We start from the raw sequence: 24,747 nt of genomic DNA, 5'->3' as shown, positions 1-24,747 counted from the left end.
CCCACTGCTGGGAGAAGCGGAGCCAACCGGCGCAGCCTGCGGACGCTCGGTCTCCCCTCGGCTTGAAAAGAGGCAACGCGGGATGGGAACAGCCGGGGCCTGCTGGGATGCCCGGGCCCTGAGTCGCACCCATAGCAAGGTGAGTGGCCGGGGGACACCGGGTGCCAAAGTACGGCCACACGGCCGCCTCCGAGCTCACCACCTCCGAGCTCGCCACCTCCCTCCCCGCTGCCTCGGCTCGCCCGCTTCAGTGCGGTCCCGCTCAGACACAGCGCCGGCTCTTTTCTCCCCCTGACTCAGAAGAGGACACTGGATGTGACGTGCCTGCAGTTTGACTTGGCAGACGTGGAGGAATTCTCCAAAGCCAAACTAGAGCGCGGCCGCCGGGCCCGGGGGACTCACCTGCGCATGCACTCCAGGGCCTGCGTGAAGACCTGCGGGGCCATGCCGTGCTCGTGCTGCAGGATCAGGCACTGCTCCAGGGTCACCGACATGGCCGTGCGGTCCTTGGCGCTCTTGCAGCTGGTGAACCGCACCCCATTGAGGCGGCGGCAGATCTGCCAACGGGAAGGCAGGCTTTGCTTAGAGGGAGACAGGACAGGTCGCTGCCCCGGGCCACCTCCCAGGGCCTCTCCCACAGGACGCTGCTGCCTCCCGGGGGCCCCGCTGTCTGCTCACCCACCTTCCCAGCTCTGCCCGGACCAGCCCTTTGCTGCCCACCCCCTGGAGTAGGTCAGAGAGCTCCCAGGATGCCCCGCCCCCGCCAAGTCTCTAGGCCTTTCTGGAAGTTACAGCACAGACCCACTGGTCTCTACACTCTTCCTCGTCGGCACGGGTGGGAACAGCTCGGCAGACCCACTTCCCTGTGGCCACCACCTGCCCACCAGGCTCCCCTCCAGCTCGACCCGGGGCCCTGGAACAGGACCAGCGCACCTCCCCTCCCAAGTGAGGGGCTCGCCTGGAGGGCAACCCCCCTGCTGAGAAAAGGCCGCCTCAGGGCACCTCCTCTCCCCATGGAAGGACACCTGGGAGCACTTGCTCTGCACCACTAGGAGCAATCCTAGGCACACAGTCCCCAAATCGAGAAAAGCCCTAGAACAAAAGACTTTTTTTTTTTGGTATAAGTTTGTGGCAGCCTCGTTTGGCAACATGACCAGCTCTTGAGTGGATGTCAAACTATCTACAATTTTTATTTATCCCATTTTGTATACATATTCATACTTTTCAGTAAGACAGTATTCAGGAGTTTGATTCCAGAGTGCTGCCCCAGACGCCCCCGGGGATGTGAAATCATCCACGTGCACCACGTTACACACAGGTGATGTGCACCCTATCACACGCCTAGGTACCACCTGTACACCGTATCACCTTTCTGAAACATGGAGCCCTGTGAATTCGAAAACACCTGCCCACGAGAGCTTCAGACAAGGGCCTGTGGACCCGCAGGAGATGCTGCACTGTGAGAACAACATGGGTACCTCACGAAGAACCACGTGACCTAACGCCAGCGGGCTCCGTGACCTGCTGCTCTCAGAAAACCACCAGAGGCGCTGCAGGCTGCCCTACAGACGGCCCATGCTGCTTCTCGGGCCAAGAGGCCTCAGCCGAGACCACGCAGCCACTGCCAGGGATGCCACTCTACAGAGGGCACAGTGTGGTCCTAAGCACTGTGTCTGGAGAAGGACAAGACAGAAAGGACCCAAACAAGTTCAGCCAAGACCATCAGGAGGAAGATGGGCATCTTGTGAGAATACACAAAAAATTTTTAAAAAGATAAAAAAAAAAAAGATTCTAAGCAGCCCCTGAGCTAGGTGAAGAGTGAATTAATGAAATCATAACTGATGAAGTGAACGTGGACGTGCTCGCTGAATTCCACAGGCTGGAGAGTTCATGACCCAGACACATGGCATAAACCAGAACTACAAATAGGGTCAAAGAAAGTTACATTCATAGGTGGTGGATCCAGAGCTCCAAGAGGTTCTGGAAGGTGCAGCAGGGTGGCCACAGGTGCGTCCCTGCACAAGAGGGCAGTCTGCAGCACCAGGCTCCAGTCTTTGTGGGGGGACTATCAGCCACTTTGGGGTGCTGGCGGGTCTCCCCATGTGTGAATTAGGCCCGACTAATAATATTCCAACTCTGTGTGTGAGTCCCAGTGTGGACAGGTCCCCTCATCAGGGGTGAGTGAATGACGAGCTGTGAAACTGCTCTGATGCCCGGGCTCAGAGCAGGAACTCCACAACCAAATTGGTGAGAAAGTATCTGAGGTCTTATAAGGACTTCATTTCAGGGGAAATGAGGAGATCTGAGCAGCAGTGTACTAGAAATATTGTTTAAAGAGATGGCAAAGGTCCCAGAGATCTCCCTTTGAACCTATTGAAAGATGCAGCAGGCCGTGAGCTCTAGCTGGTTATCGACCATGCGGGCTTGGGAAGGGGACAACTGTCATCAGCCTGGTTATTCCACGTCCGAGGGGGTAGCTTCTGTGTCAAGCTTATCAGAATCCAGGCAGCCCTAAAGTAAGCAACTCACAGGCAACTCTCATTGTGTCCTTACGGAGAAATCTGTTCTCTTCACTCCTGGCTGAGGTTTTAATTTGTTGCTATTAACAATTTTTCCCTCACCTCAGCAGCTTGCCAGAGAATGTCAACGTTCTTGTTCTTCCTGGCGTGCACGTTCTGACCCAGGAACCGCAGCAGCTCGGGCAGGCACGTCTGGCTCCGAGATCGAGGTAGGCCTGGAAGAGAGACGGGGTCGTGGAGCTGGGGCCGCCCGTGGGGACTTAGCCCACGGCAGCCAGCGCCGCCGGACACGGCCGAAGGATGAGTCCCGGCCGGAGCCGGAGGTTCAGTGTGATTGAAGCAAGAAGGGAGGCCTGTGCTCAGGGACTGGGCCTGGTGGCCAGCACGGGGAGCACTCCGTTACTTTTCACTGCCACTTCAGTGCCGCCTGCAAAGGGCAACCGCCTGGCCGCCTTTCAGCTCTTTCGAGGGGCTGGAGGGGGAGCTCGAATCATCGAGAACGGGAGGGAGTGAGGGAGATCCATCAGGTCTTCAGAACCGCCGCCAGGGCTGGAGGACGCTTAGGGCTGGGGGTGGCGACACTGAGGGGGGCCGCCACCCTTGGGGGAGGTGGGAAGGGCAGCCTCCTCCACCGCGACAGTGTCCAGGCCGCTCCAGGACCTCTCTAGCTGGAAGATCAGTCAGACCACCTCACCTCAGAAGCCTGGGATTTTCAAACACCAGGACCACCAGAGGAGAAGAGAAGAGCCTCGAGGTCACATCTACGGAAAACAGCCAGGGGGCCTGAATCTGCAAATCTCCACCAACTGTGGGATGGAACTATGCGTCCGTTTCCACCGCAAAACCTCCCCGGTGCACGCAGGATCCCACGCCAACCACTTCACGCTGCTGCTCGGTGCCCAGCACCACGCTGCTCCGGGGACCGGGCCAGAGGGCTCGGCGTGTGATGGGGGCTGTGGGAACCCAGAGGCCGCGAACCAGAGCCTCCTGGAGGAGACGCACGACCTGACCTCCGGCCCAATTAGCGACACTGGCGCCCCAGCAGACTTGGGGGCACTCGCTGGTGGGCCCCATCTCCTCAGCCTCACGGACGGGCGTAACTGCTGGGCTGAGGGCCAGGCGGGCTGCGGCACCCCCAGCGTCCTGGGCCGTGGGCAGTGCTACTGGCTTTTGATCCCGCAGGCCTCGCCCTTCCCGGGCCTGTACCCCCGGGGCCACTTCACGTCTCCCGGGGCTTTGCCTCACTGGAAACTGCCGCCCTCCAGAATGTTGAGCACAAGTCTCCCCCTTCCTGACCACAAGGCTCCTGATCCCCCAGCGTGGCCCTTCCGTCTCAGGGCACCCTAGCCGGGGGCTGGCCCAGCACACGCTCCCGTCCCATCAGTCCAAGCCTGGGCAGCCGGCACTGTCCCTGCCTCCAGAGCAGTCGGAAGGTGGGCGTTGGCCACAGGCCACTTGGCCTGACCCAGGTTCCTTGGGGGACCTGCCCTCCATGCCTCAGTGTCACTATATGTCAAATGGGTATGAAACCAAGCCCACCTCCCAAGGGTGCTGTGGGATCAGTTAGATAATTCATGGGAAGTGTGTAGAAAGCCTGGCACGTGCAAGGACTTGACAAATCTGTCACTGGTCACTATGATCACTGTGGAAGAACATGAGGATGACTCGGTATCTGGGATCCCGAGAGCCCAGGTGCCATGACCTTCAGCTGAGTCCTCAGAAAAGCATTTTACTGACCTCTTAAACATCATCGCTTTGGAGCTTGGTTGCAGCACACGGGGATCACCCGGGGAGTTTCTAAACCTCCCGAGGCCGAGGCCCCACCCCCTACACTCTGAGCCGGGCCCCTGGCAAGAGGGTTTTCCCAGGTTCCCCAGTGAATTCCGATGTGTGGTCAGGGCCAGAGCCTCGATGGCTCCAACAGCACCCGTCCCAAGCCTCCTTCACAGCCGCCAAGCCCAGTGCTGGGCTCACGCCCTCAGTTCATGGGGAGACTGAGGCCCCCCGCCTGAGCTCCTGTGCCCACACCATGTCCCCCGACTCGCTTGCGGGCCCCGACCTGGCCCTGCAGGATCTCCGGTCCTGCCATCCTCTGGCATCTCGCAGGCCTGTTTTTCTAGCCCCTTCGCTCGGGCCTTTAAGACCCTTCCATCCCCCGCGCTCCAGGTGTGTTTCCCGCCTCCCCACGTGCCAGCCCTCAGTCCCTGCCGGCCTCCAGCCACTCGAGGCTGTGCAGCGTGGTCGCCCACCCGCCCCGCCGCAGCCTCGCCACACGGCGACTGTGAGATGCCCCTTAGACACCAGCGGGGCCCCTTGGCGCTGCGCCCACCTGGCCCCGCCTCCACGCAAGCCCTCCCCAGGGTCTGTCCTCAGCCCGTTCGTTCATGTCTTGCACGGTGACCTCGGGCACGAGAGCAGCCGACCACACTGGTGACAGGGCGGGAAGCAGGGGAGGGTCAGCAGCAGCACCGGGAAGGTCGCTAAGCAAACCCCAGACCCCACAAGGGACAAAAGACAGCGGATGGAGACCGGCCGTAGTGAAGAAGTACTTACAGTCCTCTGGCAAAACTTCCTTAAACTGCTCGAAGTAGGAATTTAACCGCACCAAGCTCTCCACGTTGATAACTTCTTGTAAAGATGTGTCGCCAAACCTTCGGAGGTCACAGGGGGACACCGTTAGTTGGCTAATGTCGCTTTCTTCTAGCGCCACGGTGACTGCGTTAAAGGTAACAATGTCGATTCTCTCGATCCTTGTGGCGCACGTCTAGATTCTAAGCCACGTTCCTCCCCCCCAAGCTTAAGGTCATCTCTCCCGTGTTGGTGACAAGTCTGAATATGTTTCATGAGCAGGAACCCTGCGTGACTGTGACAGGCATGCCTGCGAGACACCCAGGCCCTTGGGCAGCCCCGCCGCGCGGCCCCGGGTCTCCGTCCTCCCACTCCGGAGGCGCCCAGGAGCGGGGCCGGCAGTGGGGCTCTGGCTGGGGAATCAGGACAGTCCCATCTTCAAATCGGAAGTCGCCCTGTTGCTGGATGACCAGACTCGACCAGCTGTTCCTGCTGGACGGAGCGCAGGGCCCCAGCCCTCCCCTCACCACACAGGGAGCCAGGCCCGCGGGGAGCCGGGAGGAAAGCCACCCGTGAGGAAGGTGCAGGTGCTCATGAAACACACAGCCCTGGAGTCCCAGGCCTGGACGCACACCCCCTCCACCACTTCCTGCCCAGCGACCTCCGCGCATGGCAGCCTCTTCACAGTCCCAAAGTCATCCCTTGGGGGGCAGGATGCCCTCCTGTGTGTCCACCGCAACCCGACCACCCCTGATGCCCAAAATGGCTTTTTCTCCAGGCACCTGCTCCCTTGAGGTCGCCCTGGGACACAGGTGAGCTGGCCTTGTTTAGGAGCAGACAAGCAAGTAGAGCACAGACCCTGCTCCCCATGTCCCCCGTCCACTGCCATGTCCTCCGCCACCTGGCCCTCTACTCACTCCAATCTGTCCTGGCCTCAACCCTTTGCAGAAACCCTTCCAGAAACACCTTTTTCAGAAACCACTCTTGCAGTCAGGAACAGCAGCTGCCAGACGCAGGGAATGTTACCTCCTCCTGAGGACACCTCCTTGCTGGAGGCCCCGACGCTGCCCACTCTCCCTGAAGTGGGCACCTCACCTCTGGCCACACCTTCCAGATCTCTGCTTCCTGGGCTGGCGCCCTCAGCCTAAGGCCAGCTCCCCAACTGCCCCCAGCGTGACCCCTCTCCCGGTTAGGACCAGCTACTCACCACCCACCTAGAGGCCTGCTCTGTTCCTCTCCTCGTCGCCTCTCACACCTGCCCTGCTGAAGACCACGTCTTGGCTCTCCAGTCTGTCCCTTCCCATCTGCACCGCCCCTGCCTGATCCAGGTCACCGCCTCTGGCCCGGACTCTTCCCGACAACCCCCTCGTCACATCAGACCCCTCACATCTTTCCAGCACATGGCCGGCAGATGATCTTCTTCAGATGTGACTCTGATGGTGTCCTGTCCCACTGAAAGGTCTCCGACCGTGTGGGGAGGACCCTACACCGGGGGATCCATGGACGCTGACCACTGGGCTCAAAAGGTTCAACAGGAATATGGCGTATCGTCCTGGAGACCAAACGTCCTTAACAGCAAGTACTTTAAGATACCTTTTAGTTCTAAAACACATAGATCACATGCATGTAATGACGTGACAGGAAAGGTTTTCACGTACCAGTAGAAGGTCATTAGAAGCTACACACACCCAATCCCCTCCTCCTCTCCAACACCTGCACACACTCTTGCACATGTGGGCACACGTGACTGTTCCCTGCTGCCTGGCAGGTGACCCTGGAGGAGTTTACGAGGCGCAGGCCTTTAGGACCAAGGCGTGGCTCTATGCCTGGCATCCAGGCCTCTCCGTCCTCACCCCTGCCCGCTGCAGCCTGCTACCTGAGCCTCCAGCCCCACGTGGCTTCTCCCCACCTGCCTCTGTTCAGGCTCCTTGGCCTGGGACACCAGGTCTCTCCTTCACCTCCTCATATGACCAACTCCCACTTACTCTTTAAAACCCACTTCCAGGAAGCCCTCCCAGACCCTCTGAGACCTCACTAGGGCCCCTACTCCCTGCACTCATCGTAATCCTCACAGCCACATCTCTCTGCTGCCAGCCCAAGTCTCTCGAGGACGCGGACCTCGTCTGGTTCATCTTTGTGTTCCAGCACCAAAGACGAGCCCGGTGTGCGGCTGAACTTAAAGGAAGGAGGGATAACTAAGTCCACGTGGCCCTCGGAGCCCGAAGAGGACTAAGCACACCCTCTCCAGCAGCTCAGCGACCGACGGACGCAGCCCCTGGCCCACAGAGGTGGCCCGGCACGCACCTCTCGGCCAGCGTCTGCTGCTCGTTGATGCCCACGTTGAAGAGCACGGGCTGCACCCGCAGCAGCATCCCGCTCTGGATCTCCCGGGGCAGGGCGTCAAACAGGGGGCCCGGCAGGGGGATCCGCACGTTAAAGCCATCCCTGAAACGCAGAGCAAGAGGAGGGTCAGGCCTGCGACAGCGAGATGGGAGACAGGCGAGCAAGGAGGGGAAGGCCCCGCTGGCCTCAGGACGGGACAGCAGCCCGGCCCGGCTCGGAGATCTCCCAGCTGCTGGTCGCCGACCTGTACAGGGCTGTGAAATCAATGTAGCCGGCTGGGACGAGCGTTTCCAGCTGAATGAAACGGAATAAAGCAAAAATGAAACGTGCATCACATGTGATGAACACAGATTAAAACACTGCGCTAGTTCTGAGAATCAGAAAAAACATTTCTACCGATTTCCTGTGATGACGGGCAGCATGTCGGTTGACGCATTAGAAGTGGCCTGAGTGACTTTGAAGGTCACGTTCCTCAAGTCCATGATCCCAAGGCTCATGTCCTCCAGCATAGCCAGCTCCTCCCCTGGAGGCAAGAGAGGGAAAGGGCTGTCAGGCAGAGGGGACCTGCGCTCTCCCCTGGACTCGGCGTGGCCACGGAAGGACAGCGATGAGCTCAGGGTGGAGGGACGAGGCGGTGAGAGCTGGGGGGAGGCTGGCCAAGTGCCTCACTTCTCCGTGCGTAAAGCCCACTACTGAAGTCCTATGGCCGCGCTAAAAAGCGCAGCTGGTGCAACCACGCCTCGTAGTTCCCGGCCCTTTCCTGGCGAAGGGAGGGGTGGGGGACCTACACGTGGGAACCTCAGAAGGCAAAGCCGGCTCTTTAGGTGCTGTGATCTTTCCCTATTCTTTAGATCTTTTGATATTTCTTCAACGTCTTAGAACTCCAAAGATGAACAGATACTTTAAAAAAATTAACCGTTTTTACCTTCTAAGAAGAAATAAACAGAAAATGAAGGTGAGGAGAAGAGAGCATTTATAAGACAATTTGGAAATATCAACAAATTTTTTAAATACTCCTACTGTTTGACCCAGCAACTTGCCTTCTAATAATTTAGTGGGTGCAGAAATGGGCCACAAGCGGGTGTGTGTGTGTGTGTTTAACTATGTAGGACTTTTTTTAGTTCTTTGTCACCTATCGGGGTATGTTTGGATACATTTTAATCAGTATGTGTTACCTGTGCATCAGAAAACCACTTAGGGAGACGAGAGGGGGTCACACACGGAGGCTCTCACAACCCCAGCCCAGGCGGCTCACCGTAGGTGCTCAGCAAGCTCTCAAACTGGGCGAGCAGCCCGATGGTGTAGAGCTGCCGCAAGAAGCCGTCGTCGTGCAGGCAGTTCCTCAGCTTGATGATGAAGCCACAGATGAGCGCGGTCAGCTGCAGGGGACAGACACCGCCTCACCTCGCGCCTGGCCCACCCCGGTTCCTGCACCCGCGCTGCGCTGCTCTGCCTGCGGCGGCCCCTCACCCTCGGGGCCTGGGACCAGGAGTGCAGAGGCCACGGGAGGGCTCGCTTCCAAAGGTCGGTCTGGTTTTGGTTCAGCTTCCGACCCGACCTTGGGGTCACTCCTGGGCCAGAACCTTCTGGAAGCCCAGAATTATTTCCCCATGGTGAAAGGAAGGGCCTCTATGCCCACAGATCCAGATCAGCACAGGCTGGAAAGCGGGGTGCTCACGACGAGGGGCAGGAGTGGAGAACAGGTCCCTCCGCGAGTCTCCTGGGCAGAGGTGTCCCGTGCACACCCCCCGCCTCGCGGGCACAGGAAGCCGCACAGAACCCACCGAGCCTCTGCCACCGTTCACTCTGCTAATCAGATTACTGGCATCTGAAAACTGGTGATGCTCATTTAAGCTCTTCCCGCCTCTGAAGGGAAATCGAAATCACCAGAACAGAGTTGTGCCTGAGCAGGCCTAATACCTGCTGCTTTATAAACCAGAAAACAGATTGCGTGTCTTCCCTCAATGAACTCCTCTGCAGGGAAAAACAAAGGTGGCACTAGGGCCGGTGTGAGCAGGCTCCTCGGGGCAGGTTCCCGGGGAGCAGGCGTGAAGCCAGACCCTCCTGAGCACCTGCGATCCAGCAGCTCCCCTCCCCCTCCCTCCAAGGCCGGCACCCAGGCCTCAGGCCACACGGGCGAAGCCACAGGCGGGAGGGCACAGCGCCACGCTGGTTTCCTCAACCGGCACGAGAGGGACAGGTGCACCTACCGTCTGGCAGAAGACCACGTCGCGGCGGTACTGCAGGCCCAGGAAGGTGGCGATGGTGGGCGCGCTGTCCTGCATGAGCAGGAAGACCATCGCCTTCTTGGCCTTGTCGCTCATCATGGCCACGCAGTCCGTGAGGGTGGTCAGCAGGGGGTACAGGGCCTCGCTCCACTCACCTGGCACGAGGGGCGGTCGGCTCAGAAGGCGGCACTTCGAAAGCCCCCAGCCCCCAGCCCCGCACCGGCCTTGCCACCCGGCCTGCCCCTCCTGCCTCCGCACGGCCCAGAAGTGGCGCCAAGTTCAGCCCCGGTCTCTGCCCTCCTAGCCTGCAGCTTCTCCAGCAAACGCACCATCAGCCCTCCTCGGGGACCACTGACACCCCCTCTGGGGACTCTACACACTCACGGCCCCGCCTGTTCCTTTCAAGGAAGATGACAGCGAGCTCTGGGAGTCACGACTCAGCAAGAGCACACCGTGTCTGCGGAGGCCAGTGCCTCCCCGGCACCGCCGTCCCTCGCGGGGTACCTGCTGTCTGGCTTCTCTGATCCAGGTGGCGAGGCAGAGCCCCGGGCTTCCAGAGCAAGGCCAACCCAGCCTGGCCGAGCCTTTGTGCAGCGGGCACAGGCCCCGCCCACGACTGTGGAAGGACCCTCCCCGGGGCTGCGTCTGTAGCCACAGCCCTCAGTGTCCCTGCCTCCTGCGCTTTCTTCCCTGCCGCCACCTTCCTGCCGGACTCCCTCTATTCCTGGCTTAGTGGGGTTTTCCTATTTTTGGAATATAAGGAAACTTTGACCCTGAACCAAAACAACTTTTAAAAAATAGAACCTCAGGGGAGCAAAACAGAGTGAAAGGTATTTTTAGCTTTGGCTCTTTTTGGTCCTTCCTATTTAAAGACATTTAGAAGAGAAAAGACATGCCCCCATCAGTTATATTTTTTTAACAGGCCACCAAGCCCAGAAATAGGCACTAGATCATCACCATTGGGTGAGCCCACCCGGAGTGCGGCAAAGGCAGTGGTGTGCAGCCCGGGCAGGGCACCCTCCTAGGACGGGGTGCGGGTCACAGGATGCCCGTGGCCGTCGCCCCACTCAGGACAGGCCCTGGCCTCGTGAGCAGTGCAGCTGCTAGGATGGTCAGCTCCGTCTCAGATAAACAGAATCTTAAAAAGAGAGAAGGGAGCTGTGGCTCTGCTCTCTCAAACTGTGTGCTTCACGCTTTGTTGAGAAACAAATTCAGAGAAACGCCTAAAACCTACAGAAGGACTTCCCTGTACTCAGTGTTTGGTCAACGCAGATTTTCAAGTCTACACAGCCATTCAAACTTTGGAAATGATCTAAGTGTATATGCAGACACGCTGTACGTGGACAGGGGTTTCTATCGGTAACGGAAAAAAGCAGGCTTAAACTTAGAAAGTCTACAGCAGAAAGGTCGTAGCAAATAAATCACAGTGACAAAGAACCCTGCACGGAGGAGTGGAAAATGTGAGTCCCAGGCCCCGGCTGCCACTGAGCAGTGGTGGGTGAGCCGCGGGCAGGTCCCCTGACCCCTCCGCCACGGGGGCCCTTCGCCGTAAAATGGGATGACTGTAGTGGATAATATCCACGTCTTTCTTCCTCTAAAATTCTCAGAGACCATGTTTTTGTTTCTTTGAAGAACTCTGTTGAATCCATGTCAATTATATTCAACAACTGTCAAAAAAGGCCAAATGGGCATTAAGTTTTAATAGCCAAGCAGTTTGGGGAAAGGTAGGCAGTCATTAAGACTATTCTTCACCTCAGAAGTAAACACTCTTAGAGCAAGTGTTGCCAATTTTACTTTCTTTTCCACTTAACATGAATATATATATGTAATGAATATGCAAATCATCATCATTTTAACCTGAAAATGATCAGAATATACAAGTGGTCTTATTTGACTGAGCAAGCCCTCTGCATACAATTTTTTACTCTGCCTACTTCTGTTTAAACAAAATCCACATAAGAATGACTTAGTTTTGCTGCATTAGAGAAAAAAAAAAACAACCAAACCAAAAAAAAAAAGACACTGAAAAAAACTGTAGAATTGGAAGAATGGTTAAAAAAAACACTCAGAGTTTGTTCCGGAGAAGAGATGTGGCCCTGGGCGGGAGTTGAGCCTGATGTCCGCCCAGAGGAGGGCTCAGCCGTGCCTGGATGGCTCCGGAGTTCAATGGGAGCATCAACCAGCCCTTAAGTCAATACCCGTGAGTGCCTCACTCTCTGTTCTCTCACTTAATCCACAGAGACAGGACTAGTAATACGGGTACGGAAACAGCCTCAGAAAGGCTAAGTGTCTTCCCAGACACACAAAAAGAATGGCCACTTGTACACACATCTGGCTACGCAGCGAACAGTCGTTGGGGATAATACATTTTGGGTCAACACGAGGGGAAACCAAACTTCAAAACTTCCAAACAAAATAAATTTCAGGGACAGTGACGAGACTTCTACCAGAACCTAGTTACGTACGGGTGTCTGGGGCGTTAGGGTTGGTGAAGGGGTTCACTCTGCCTCCCACATCGAGAAAGTCCGGCTGTGAACAAAACACCAGCGACTAAGCAGCATCCTTGGTGTGGAGCTGATTCCCCTTGTGGGACAAGCCCCTGACCTCACTGCTCGCCTGTAACGTTCACTGATGGTGGCCAGTCCAGGACTGTGCTACTTTAGGTAGCCTTGCTTTTGTGGTTTTTTTTTTTTTTTTTCTCATTAATAGGGGAGAGAAAGGAGAAAGTAGGGAGAGAGAGAGAGAGAGAAAATGCACGTGTTCTAACTCAGACTAAATACAGCTCTGTGGGAAAAGCTAAAGGAACCCTTGGCAGGGGACCTTTTAGTCCATCTGACATCAACTGTGGACAAGCCACCAAAGCTTCTGGAAGTGACAGAGCTCACAGAAGACGAGGAGAGCTGTACAAGCCAGGCTGCCTGAGTGCTGCCTGGGAACCCACTAGACCTCCCCTCAGCTCTACAAACGGCAGGGCACGCAGAGCCGAGGAAAGCCCCGAGCTGCCTCGGGCCAGGGTCATGAGGCTGCCACCCCCTTTCCTGGCCTTAACTGCTGGGGACGGTCACCGCCACGGGGCTCGGGGGAGACGGCGCACTGAGAAGGCACCGACCTGTCCTGCAGGCAAGCTGGGGGGACTGGGAGTCCAGAGGCAGGTGGGAAGGGGCAGCAGGCCCAGGCCAGGGGAGGTGCTGGGGAGGGCCCAGGGAACTGGAGCTGGAGACCTGCTCGTGACCAAACTAACGTTTCTGGAGAGAGAAACTGAGGGGCTGAAAGCAAACTGGGGGGGTTATGAGGTGCCCAATCAGATTACCCACTGAAGAGCAAACGGGGTTCTGGAGTCACGGCCGTGAGCGGCGCTGAACCACCCGGTGCCGTGTGAGTGAGGGGTGCTCTGAGAGCTGACGGGAACAGGGCGGCAAATCCCACAATCACAGCTGGCTGCACCCGAGACATACGGCAGGTGGCCCGCTATGGCATATTTACATGCAGTCAGAGGGCGGGATGTAATCCTCAGGCTGACTGGGTAGCTGTTTTCTGGAGTGTAAGGGGAAAAAAACCCACAACATCGTATTTGGGGGTCTCACGCTCCCTCTGGGAAAACCACAAGCCGCATCCAGGAAATTCGATATGAACTAGAGCAGGGGTCGGCACATTTTTTCTGTAAAGGGCTGGACAGTAAACGTTTTAGGCTTTGAAGGCCACAGGGTCTCTGTCGCAACTACTGGACTCTGGCACTGCCCTAAAGCAGCCATGGACAGTACGCGAACGAATGGGCGTGACTTATTTCCAGGAAAATGGTATTTACAAGAGCAGGCGGTGGATGGGATTCACTTGGAGCCGTGGTTGGCCGACCCCTGAACTAGAGTTACAAACACTGATTTCTACGTGCAAATGCAGTCAAAAAGATTCCATTTCTAGCACTAACTCCACCTGAAGCCCACAGCAGTGCCTGGCAGGAAGTCTAAGGCTGCAGCCAGACTCAGAAGAGAGGGTGCTGTGTGATTACAATGCCACAGCATCTGGACGGCTGCCTCTTATCTGCCTCCCCCTCCATGGGATGCTCGCAAGTTCAGGTGAAATCACAGGAAGCGTCATGTACCACGATGTCCCTCTCTTAACCAGGCCACCCACTGCAGGAAGCCTAACGTGCTCGCGGACACTGTCTGAAAAGGGTTTAGGACGGGAAAGTGACAGAAACGCACGTGGCAGCCTGCTTCCGGCCACAATACCAGCCCGACGGGCCCCTCACCAAACCTAAGGAAAGTCGCTACATCCCTCACAATGAGGAAACTCCTAAAATGTTCTCCTAACTCTGGGAGTACAAGGCGATCTTTGACAGCTTAGCTACAAACACGCCCTGAATACTAAGAAGACATCTGCAGAAGCCTTGAGCGGAAACCACGTACCTGGGCTGGACTCTTCAGGAGGGGGACTGCCATCTGCACAGAAATGGAGGGCGACACGGATGATTAAGGAGCGGCACACGGTTCAAACACGAGCAACTCAACGCTTAGAGCAACTGCAGCAGCAGCTGGCTAAACTGAGCCTCGGAGCAGAGGCCGGGGGCCTGCCTGCCTCCTCCCCGGGAGTCACGTGAAGGTGGTCGGGCTGCCTGGAGCTCACCGCCCGATCCACCGGCGCCAGCATTCACGTTGCTGGTACTTCAACGTGACACGCTCTTCGGGGAGAGCAGGTTAACGTGTCACAATGAGATAAGGCCCCCACGTCCATCCCATTGCATGTGCTGGAGCCCACGCTGGCTCACGACATCTGGAAGCAAACTTGCAGTGAGAGAGACTGACCAGTAAATCGAGCGTGCAGCTCAGAGCCCGCCGCCCTGACTGACTCTGGAGCCCGGGCTAAAGGTCGGCTGCTGAGATCCAAAAGGTTAGGATCCAGTCATGAAACCCATATACCAAACACATGCATGCCAATCTTTACGATTAAGCCAAATACAAAACCTTTATGACTGAGGGAAGTCTAGAATTGGAACATCCCTCCAGGTCCCTCAAAGAATGCCAAGTTTAACTCAATTTCACCTACACTGAGTCACATCGGGAAGTACTCATTTCAATTTCTCTCCTCCCTTAAAAACTCTAAAATTCCTGGTTAACTGGGTGTGCCACCTGAAACAAACAAGTTTGAAAAGGGATCGTTTGGGCTAAAAGCTTATTTTATTTTATGTCTAAACTTTTCAGTTCAAAGAACATTTTAGGATCCTGAAACAGGTAGTTTCAGATCCTCAAGAATAACCAGAACCCGCTGAACGGAGACTTTGACAACTTGGATTGTCCAGAAGGGCGGTGGCAGGGATCGTCTTTGGCAACGACTTCTTAAACTGGCCAACGGAACAGAAAATAGAGCAAAATTAAAGGCCTCTGTGTGTTGAAGACTTCAGCGTCTTCACTAGAGCTCAAATATCCTGAGACTGCCTACTTCACAAAGAGGGAAACCACCGTGGGGTGTGTGAGGCACAGCGGTGACTGTTCAACATCTGTCTGGCGAAAATCAGAATTACCCCAGGCCTTGGAAAAATACAGATTTCTGCCTCTCCATAACCCTTCCTCCAAGATCCCGAGTCTCTATGAGGAGAAGGGTCTAGAAGCCTGTTTTCATGATCTGCAGTGATCCCAAACTGCTGGGCTGGGACCATGCCTGAGAAGGGATCAGGGGTTCAACCCACTGGGTAGACTCATCTTTCAATCAAACGGGAGAGAGGGATCTCCTCTTAGATCACAGAGGCCCTTGAGATTTGATGACCGCTGCGGACTGCTCCACACACATGCAGATTTTAGCACACAGTCTCAGGGGTATGCAGACCTGGGGTGCAACCCATAGATCTCAGGTTAAGAGGAACCTGGTCCAGGGTTTGAGGGACTCTTCGGGGATGAGGAGACCAGGAGAGAGTGTGTGGGGGAGCTAATGGAAGTCACCAAATCCTGACAGTTTGCAGGCGGGTCACGTGGGTGGAAAACCAGGAGGAGAGGGAGGCTCACGGAGCCTCTGCGGTCCCCGCTGTGGGGGACTGGTCAGTGGGTCCTGCGGAGCCCTGACCCCAGGCGGGGCTGAGGCGGGGCGACTCCTTGATGAAAGATGAAAACCAAGGACCCAGGACAGGGTAGAGAATTGGAATGAAAAGAGAGAACGCCTTTCAAAGAGGCATGGAGTTGTTCACAGGCAATAAATATGCTGGCGTGAACACAACCCGCCCATTAGGCCAAAACAAGTGCCCCAGGAACTGGGAAGGGCATCGGGAGTCACGACAGAGCCCAGCTCTGGCCCCTGAGGACAAGAGATTGAGTAAAACAAACGGCTCACAGCCTGGTGTTTCCCGATCCTCCCGATCATGCCGAGGTCTGAACGGCTTCCCGGCTGTGCTCAGATTTTTAAATTAAGGATCACGTGCAGGTAATTTAGAGGCATATGGTTTCATAAGTTTCTTTTGAGCGCTGATCAGCAGAGTCAGACTCTCTCAAACGCTTCCTACTCCCATGAGCACAACAGAGCTCATCTGCACGGCACACACAGGTACAAGTCAAGCCCTAAATATCGTAAATAAATGCTCCTTTAAATAACTTTAAAACTGCACTTAAATTTGTCTATATATTTGAACAATACGGGACGTGCCTAGAAAAAGAGGACATTTAAGTTATGAATGCAACAGTATATCCAGTTAAATAAACTCTCTCCTGCATTTAAAAAAAATCCAATCAGTAACTTTTTTTAAATCTGCAGAAAAATGTTTAAATTGCAAGCAAGACAATATTAAAGAGAAATGAGCAATGAACTTCCAGAAATTGTTTTAAAGAAACACAATTCACAGTAAAAAAAATGAGAGCACGAACAAAGACAAAACAGTTCCATGAACCAAACACAGGTTTGGGGAACTGAAAGTGGAACCCCTCACAGATGGCAGAGTGGAGGACGCGGACACCGGGGAAACACAGGCTCAAGTGAGAGCGCACCCTGGGGACAGACTGCAGGCAGACTGGAGGCGGAGGGCGTCTGACAAACCAAAGGAGGATTCACCGAGAGGCTCCGACAGGGAGCGAGACCCTGCCTTGAATGAAAGCTGCCCGGTTCAGAAATGACAAGTCCCGCTGCCAGCGGCCCATCCCTGGCCCAGCTGGGCCTTAACCCGCCCAAAGAGGGGCAAGGAGGCAGCGGCAGCGGCTGGATCTCAGCTGCCCGGCGCACAACCCCACCAGCTCTTACGGGGAAAGGCCAGAGCTGCAGGGACCAGGGACCCGCTGGGTTCAGAAGGCACGTGGCCCCCAGCTGTAAGGCGACAGCGGGGCAGAGCGTCTGGTCATGCCCCCTGTCTCCGCAGGCAGCAGGCTGTTTCTGAAGCGTGCCGCTTCACGCCAGCGTCCTGCCGTCTACCGAGAGCCCCACCTTGGAGGTGGCGCCGAACAGAGGAACCTGACTGGCGCCCCCAGACGTGGGAGCGCGGCCCACCCTCTTGACTGGGTTACGAGCAAGGCCCAGGGCAGCAGGCCTCTGCCGGATAAAAGCACGCCCAGCCAGTGACAACCAGCCTTTCCAGACCAGTCCACTGGGCCTGCCACCAGCTCTCATCCAGAGAGAGCTGCACGCCTCACCTTTTCCTCGATGACTGACACGGTAAGCAATCTCACAAGAAAGGCATCTACCGTTCGGCCTCCTTCGGGTTCCCGGATGGGCTGACAAACCAGAAAAGCCCAGGAGCCCGACCCTCCCGGACGCGGCAGCGTGAGCCGGCAGGGCCCTGAGGTCCGGCCTTCGCCGCGCCTGCAGGCTCACACGCGGGCCCCGCAGCCGTGAAGGCTCGGGAGCCCCGCCCCCGCTGCCCTGGGTGCCGCGACACCCCCTCTGCTGAGCGGCCTCCCTGCAGTCTGCGTGGCGGGCGTGGAGTTAGAGACACACACGGACACACGGACAGCGCTCGAGGCGGCGGTGGGAAGCGGGGTGCGTACGCACGTGTGGTCGGGTGAGGGCGGCATGCGGCGGGGGGGCGTGGTGAGGGGGGCGTGTCGCAGAGGGGGTCCTCCGGTCGGATCCAGTAGGCCTGGCTGCCCCGGTTACCTTTCCTGCCCGCGCAGCTGCCGGCGCCGGGGAGGCCGTGGTCGCAGCCCTCGCCCCGCAGGCGCTCCCGCTGCAGCAGCTTGTCTGCCCGCTGGATGATGCACTCCAGGCTCTTGTCCACGTTCAGCCACACCTTCTCCTGGCGGACCCAAGGGGCGCGGGGTCAGCTCTCCCAGCGGGAGACACGGGGCAGGAAGCAGAGCCCGCCCCCCGCACCGACCCCCCCGGGCGCCGTGCCCACTGAGACCCCGCAAGACGCAGAGGGCGAGACAATTCGAATTCCCCGTGAAAGCTGCATCTGCTTTTCCAAAGGCAAGTCAGTGCCCCGTGGGCATCAGTTTTGAAGTTTGTGGGACGTCTGCTAGCCGCTGTCCTGGAGGCCACTGTGGGCACGAGGGCCACGGGAGCACCCTCGTCCCCTCCTCCCTCCCAGCAGCCCTCGTACAAACGCCGCAGGAGACTGAGGTCTTCTGGACGGAGGCGGAGGCGGTGGATCGCTCAGCACGGGGAAGGGGGGGGTCCCTGCAGAAACTCAGGCAGCACTCAGGACGCCAGGGCAGGCCTGGGGGAGCGCGCTGCTGCCGCCGGTAATCCGGTGCCCCCAGGACGACACCGCCGAAGAACAGCCCCAGCAAATGACAAACACGAGTCCCTGATGTGTCACTCCCTCCAGGGGCAGACCCTGCGCTCAGAGCCCACCCTGCGGAAGCAGCATCGTGACGGGATGTCAGGGCGGCGTCTCCCAAATCCTCACCCAGCTGCCCAGCACCTCAGCTCCCACATCTCCAGAAGGACGTGGTCCCGGAAGGGCTGACGGCCAGCGGAGGCCGAGGAGGCCAGGCCCAGGCTGGGCCCGACCCCCGTGAGGGAGCGAGGCCTCGCATTTCCCAAGCCGGCTCGGCGGCCGGGCGACGGGCGGGGGCGGCAGACTCACCCACTCCTCCTCGTGCCAGTCGACCTGCAGGGAAGACCGGCTGTTCCTGCCCGACCACCGGGCCGTGAGGGTGTCCTGGTCGTTCCTCAGCATCACCTGCTCCTCCTCAGTGGAGGTGGGCGAGGCCTTGGAGGCGATGTAGTCGGGTCGGGCCGCCTTCAGCCCGTGGATGGAGGTGGCCAGCAGCTTGCAGTCGCACACGGTGACCAGCTGCCGGGTCTGCAGGGACACACGCGCACCTGGCCGCTGAGCACCCAGGTGGGGCTGCGGGGCCCGGCCTCTCAGAGCACCCAGCCCGCCCCCCTCTGCCCTCCTGCATGGTGCCAACACCCCAAGAGCTGCAGCCCTCGGGACGTCCGAGGTTAAAGGCTGCCGCACGACAGGCCCGGCTGAATCTCAGCAAGAATTTCCCACAGAAGCCTGGAGAACGCAAGGAGGACGACAGAGAGGCCAAGAAGCATCTGACATTCTTGGACCCCGGCCGGCCTCTGAGCCTGACATGGCTGGAGGAGGGGCCCGGGGTGAGCCCAGTGCCAGCCTTCACTGGCTTCCCGGGCTGTCCCTCCATCCCAGGGCACAGGCCTCACTACAGTTTAACCACTGAGGTCTTATGTTTCACATCTAATACCTGAAGCCCCGGGCAGCAGGATTCCTGGCATAGCACTTGCGGTTCTGGGGAATTCTGCACGCAACAGCGGCTCTGTGGCTCAGAATTTGACATCTGACAACGTCACCTTTATTTTATGAGTGGATTTAACCCCCGGCTCTCAGTCTTTTTACTGGGCAAACACACGGGAAGGATACAAGACATTCGGACGGGGAAAAGCAGCTCATCCCAGTGAAGCAGGTGTGAGTGGGGAAGTGTGACCAGAATCTGTGCCTGCACGTGTGTGTGCTTATGGGCACGTGTGTGTTTGGCGGAGGCACGTATGTGGAGAGAGACACTGAGTCATGTGAAAAAGCATCATCCGTCAATTTTTAATCAGGATCAGATGACAGTTAATTAGAAGCTGGTTTGTGGACTATATATAAGCCAATGAAATTATACTGTTCTTATCTTATGTGTGTATAATAATTCAGTTTCTTTTTTCGAACTGTGAGTACAACAGAAATGTGGCCCAAAATGTGCTGAGTAGGCAGTCACTAAGGAAGCAGAGGAGCTGTCCCAGCTTCCACAGGACCCCTGTGCGCTCCCTGGAAAGCCAAGTGCATGAAGCCACGGCTGAGGCTCCTGAGCTCCGGGCTCTGTCGCTGGTCTGCCCCCATCCAGCTCTGTGACCATGGGCCAGTCACCAACCCCCGCCCCAGGCCTTGGTAGGAACAGGGTCTGAAGTCAGACCTTCAAGGTCATCCCAACGTCACCATTTGTGCGGACAGCTCTAGGCACACATGAGGTGTCCAGGGGTTTTCAGAAACCCAAGGGACCCCCCACCCACCTGCAGCAGAGTAGCCTCTCCTACCTTGTCTGCTAAGATGGCGAGTGTTCTTTCGAGGCCAGTGGCAGACCTGTCCTTGGCCGCCCTCGAGAGCCGCTCTGCGTAGTAACTCACTTGGGTTTTCAGGGTGTTGATCTGGGCGATGATCTCCTTGGCTCTGACGATGTCCTGTGGTATGTAGATGATGGACTGACAGCTGGATGACGTACTAAAACGGATGAGAACAGCTTCTAAGGGGTTCTCCCCATCGATGGGGATAGCAGCACCTCCCCGCCCCTGCCCACAACCAGCACGAGGTGAAGCCTCCTGTTACTCAGGGGTGTTTCCCAGGCTAGGCTAGTTGCTGATGGCCAAGAGGAAATCTCAGGAGATCCGTTCTGTCTGTACAGCAGAGGCTTGAAATGTTAAAATACAATTAAGTCTTTTATCCATATTTGCATGTATCTGTATTTTTACCGTGTTTCTACCTGTGTGTACAGATGCTGAACCCAGTAGTTACCTGGATGCTCATAATCTTTCAGCTAAGAACCTCTTCTGTCAGTTTTTAAGCAGTACCTGAGTGGAGACCTGCTGACACCAGAGTGGTTCACACCGCAGTGAAGGGAGACTGCAGTAGGGGGCTGGACTTTGCCAAAAGAAACCTGTCTTTTCATTTGGCCAATCAGGACTTCAAACTTTCTGTGCACAGACCCACACCCTCCCTCGTGTGTCTACCCTAGCAAGTCCCCAGAAAACTGGGCTTCCATCCTCTCTCCCCTGCTCCGGGACTCCCCTGCTTAAAAATTAATGTTCCATCAGATGAAGGGGGCATGGAGAACATGCCGAACTGGAGGCCAGGCCTGGACGCCTCACTGGCTTTGAAAACCAGTCCTTCCCTCGTCCCCCCCTCCCTGCCACCGAGCAGCATGTGCATCTTGGGATCTGATGTCAAAGCTACTGCCCGGCACAAACACCAGCCTCTGGGGATCCAACTCCACGTCCCTGGCTTCGTGGGACCTTCTAGATGGAGATGGTAAATTGCATGTCTCTTAGCTAAGATCCCCAATCAACCCAATATTATAAGTTTATTTTTCAGACCACCTGAGGAAGCTGAGGGAAACAGGGAGAAGTATAAGGCACCCATCCTTCATGTAAGGAGGGGCCCTGACTGGTCCCCTCGAAGAGCTACCCTTTGAGTTTAGGGGAAGAGGGAGGACCACACCCTCCACTGCTGCCCCTGGAGGTGAGGGTCACACGGTAGGACTGAGCCCTTTCCCTGCTGGGCTCTTTCCAGGGTAACCCGAAGCTGGGTCACCAAGAAACCGCCCTGCCCGTTCCCCTGACGGACTATGGGGTAAACATGCAAAAACAAAAACTGAAGCACCCCAGAAAAAACAACACCCCAAGCCCAGACACCACAGTGAAAAATGATGGAGTTGCCAGAAGCCCATGCAGCAGGCTGCGGTCAAGCCTGCACAGCACGAGGTGCACACGCTGCTTTCCAATCTGCAATCACTGCCAAATGAATAGCTGCCATTTAAGACAATTGAGTCTTAGGAATACAATCTCAAAACAGGATTTTTAAAATTTATTCTTCCCAGGAGCCAATATTTAGAGAACACACGTAACGTGTGCTGCACGTACACGTACACGTGTGTATGGAGATGGGTGTGTTCTCTTCAGCAAATACAAAGCCTCCGACAAGCGGGACAGAAAGCATCACCCCACTCACTGTGTGTGCCCACAGATCCTGTTAGTAACACGGGAAGAACGTGGCGGGAGTGAGAAAGGATACACTTCAAAGAGCTGCTGTTCACGGATGACCGTGAACACACGAGCGTGGGAGCCCAACCACAGGCCTAAACTGGGGGCAGCTGCAGAGCCTCAGCCACGGGGGAGGGTGTCCTCAGCGTGCAGCGCCCCGGCATCTCCAGCAGCGTCCGCCCAGCCACGGCCCCTGAGCTGCTCCAGCTCCACGACAGCAGCAGTTCTGAGGGCTACGGGTGCCTCACAAGCCCCAGCGCGGAGCCCCTGTTCTGGGCCGGGGCAAGCGCCCTGGGCGAGTCTGGGGAGGCCTGGAACGGCAGTGGGGACCCCAGGCAGCAGGCATGGTGGTTTCTGGCTGCCCTCTCATTGTTGGTGGAAAAAGTCACTTGGCTGTATTAATTCTTGGTTTGCCCTCCAGGGATAAAACTGGCCCTAGTAATACTGTTTTACAAATCTCCATTAACTATTAAATACCATAAAAATGTAAGCTGGCTTCATTCCTACAAGACGTGAAGGGGAACTGAAAACTGAAAAGCCATAGGTTCTTGTAAAAGAAGCCAGGAAGGGACTCCCAAACGCACCAGTGGGTTGACTTGAAACCCCAGCACCTGGGGACCTGCCCGGCCTGGGCTCCTCATATCCTGGAGGAACAAAACTGGGTCTTCGCTTCGAGTGAGCACAGCAATGAACTGCCACCAGACTGGGAGGGTTTGACACAGCAGACTGGGAAGGGCTATTCATTATCACAGAACATTGCAGTTGGAAGGAGAATTCTGTCTATGAGGCTACAACTAGGAGCCCACGGGGGCACAGAGGGGGAAGCACCTCAGAGGAGGGGACAGTCTTTCTCTGCACGAGAGCAAGACCCAAACACACACTCTCCACAGACAGAAAACTCACCAACACTCCTCAAAACTGCTAAAGAAAAGAACCAAAACAAAATATTAGCAGCTTGTTAGCAAACGGCAAATGCAAAACAAAAATTAAAAAAACAAGTTCTCTTTTGTCAAAATTCTGGAGATCATTTGTCGAGGCCCCGACTACAGGGACGATCAAACTCAGGAGCCCAGCATGCTCACTGCTGAGAGCAACGTCTGCGCACGTGCTCGAGCCCCAGGGAGACGTCCCATGCGGGCGAGTAACACCCGCGCCGAAAGGAGAGTTCCCCTGGTGCAAACCATTCCTGCAGGTGGTTTTATGACATCAGTAGGACATTAAGTAAAAATGTATATAGTATATTAGAAAAATGCTGTAGAAGCATTTAGGGAGTAAGAGGTACTGAAGTTAACATGCCAAATACTTAGGTATCAACACCCCAACCTTCCTGGGACAGGGACAGCCCTCTTGAGCGGCTTTCTCCTCCGGGGCCTCCACGCCAGCCTCAGGTCACACACTCGCACCTCCACGCGGCCACATGCAATGCTGCGACAGACACGCGGCTGGCTGTGCAGAGCGTGGTGGCACAGGAAGCTCGCCTTTGTCCTAATTCCCAGAGGGGCACCGGGTCGGTGAATCCTCGGGGGGATCTGGTGGCCTGGCTTGTCTGCCCTGGGAGGAGCCCTTGGTGGGGACGAATCAAGGTCGAGGAGGCTGCCAGGGGCCTCCCAGAGATGCCGCCTAGCCCTGCGCACAGCCCTGACCCAACTCCCCAGCTGCTCTCCGCCAGTCTGCTCGCCCCTCGGCCCACGACCACTGCACCTGACCTTTCTTCCCAACCCGTGCAGTCCGAGGTCACCTTGCTCAAGCCCTGACCTGACTCCCGCCCTGGGGCCTGAGGCTCTGGCCGGCACTAAGCCTCCTCCGACTGCCCTGCGGGTCCTCCTGAGGCTGGCGGGCCTTGGCGTCACCATCCTCAAAGCGCTCGGCTCTGGCCCCTCGAGCCCACGTTCCGCGCAGACTGCCCCATCGCGGCCCCAGCTTGTTCCTTCTCTGCAGCCCCACCTTCTTCTCCCGACCTCGCCTCCCCGTCTCCTCCAGAACCTCGCTCCATCGGTGTCCTCTGCCGTCTCCCCTCACTTGCCTTCCTCTCTCCTGTCAGCCTGAGCACAGGCTCGTCTCCGTCACCTTCTGCGAGCCTGAGGCCTTCGCGTGGCTCCTCCACCTCACGGTCCGAGGAGCCCAGGGCATCGGCTACACGCATGGCATCCACTTCCTACACCTGCGCCCCCTGGTCAAGGTAAGTCTGGCGAGTGACGCTCGGGAAGATCACCCACGCCTCGCAGCGTCCAGCACAACAGCTCGGTTTAGCGCTCTCTCCCGTCCCCTCTGATCCACAGCACACCCTGCACCCTCCGCTCGCTGGTTTCCAGCAGGCTCCAAGCGCTGGTGCTGACTCTGCCCCAGGGCCAGGCCCAGACCCGTCAGCTCTGCGTCACCATCACGCCTGCGCCCGGCCAGCCCCTCGGCTCCCGCCCCCAAGGCCCCGCCCCTCACCGCCCCCAAGGCCCCGCCCCTCACCGCGTGCTCCGCAAGGCCCGCCCCGCCCCGCCCACCTCCCAATTTCCTGCTCAGCGTGGTTAACTCCGTACAGCCCCGTGAGCCTTTCTGACACTGGGAATGTTGACCGCCAGCATCCTCCAGGAGAGGAAACGACCTCTCCCCGGCTTCACGCTTTGTGACCTTCAACCAACCGATGAGGGCCTGTAAAGGGCAGCCGAGCCCCAGCGTCCACGAGGGCCGCCGCCTGGGGCACCGCTCTCCAGGTGCATTTCCATCCGCTGCCATTTTCCAGGGACAGGACCACGGCTCGGGTGCCTCGTCACCCACCCAGCTCAGTCACACACACAGAGCAGCACAGGGCCCGTAAGGCAGCCCCTCCCGCCCCGCAAAAGCAGATCGGATGCTGGAGGTTTCTGTGGTCCGGTTTTGACTTTTTTGTTTTTTGGTTTTTTTAACCTAGGAAGCATCAG

General features: G+C 57.2%; 1 protein-coding gene across 7 annotated transcripts in view; it reads right to left on the bottom strand.

The window, feature by feature from the left end:
* INPP4A (inositol polyphosphate-4-phosphatase type I A) overlaps positions 1-24,747 on the bottom strand; it is a 126,434-nt gene that overhangs the window by 12,286 nt on the left and 89,401 nt on the right. For 5 of the 7 annotated variants that reach the window (XR_011076492.1, XM_068564088.1, XM_068564086.1 and 2 more), the window contains 11 exons: positions 20,117-20,300; positions 18,657-18,875; positions 17,618-17,861; positions 14,065-14,097; positions 9,641-9,813; positions 8,686-8,809; positions 7,827-7,953; positions 7,392-7,532; positions 5,073-5,170; positions 2,622-2,734; positions 403-557 (listed from right to left, as the gene is read on the bottom strand). Coding sequence is in view for 6 of the 7 variants with exons in the window: in XM_068564088.1 (XP_068420189.1) it covers positions 403-557; positions 2,622-2,734; positions 5,073-5,170; positions 7,392-7,532; positions 7,827-7,953; positions 8,686-8,809; positions 9,641-9,813; positions 14,065-14,097; positions 17,618-17,861; positions 18,657-18,875; positions 20,117-20,300 (1,611 nt within the window). In the remaining variant the exon portion in view is untranslated. The remainder of the gene's footprint in view (positions 1-402; positions 558-2,621; positions 2,735-5,072; positions 5,171-7,391; positions 7,533-7,826; positions 7,954-8,685; positions 8,810-9,640; positions 9,814-14,064; positions 14,098-17,617; positions 17,862-18,656; positions 18,876-20,116; positions 20,301-24,747) is intronic. The other 2 variants (XM_068564089.1, XM_068564087.1) reach the window with 1 other exon arrangement.

This window comes from Eschrichtius robustus, chromosome 15, assembly GCF_028021215.1.
Source record: "Eschrichtius robustus isolate mEscRob2 chromosome 15, mEscRob2.pri, whole genome shotgun sequence".
In the NCBI taxonomy this organism is placed as follows: Eukaryota; Metazoa; Chordata; class Mammalia; order Artiodactyla; family Eschrichtiidae; genus Eschrichtius; species Eschrichtius robustus.
The sequence above is the reverse complement of the archived record's forward strand: the minus strand, read 5'-3'. Positions and strand labels throughout refer to the sequence as shown.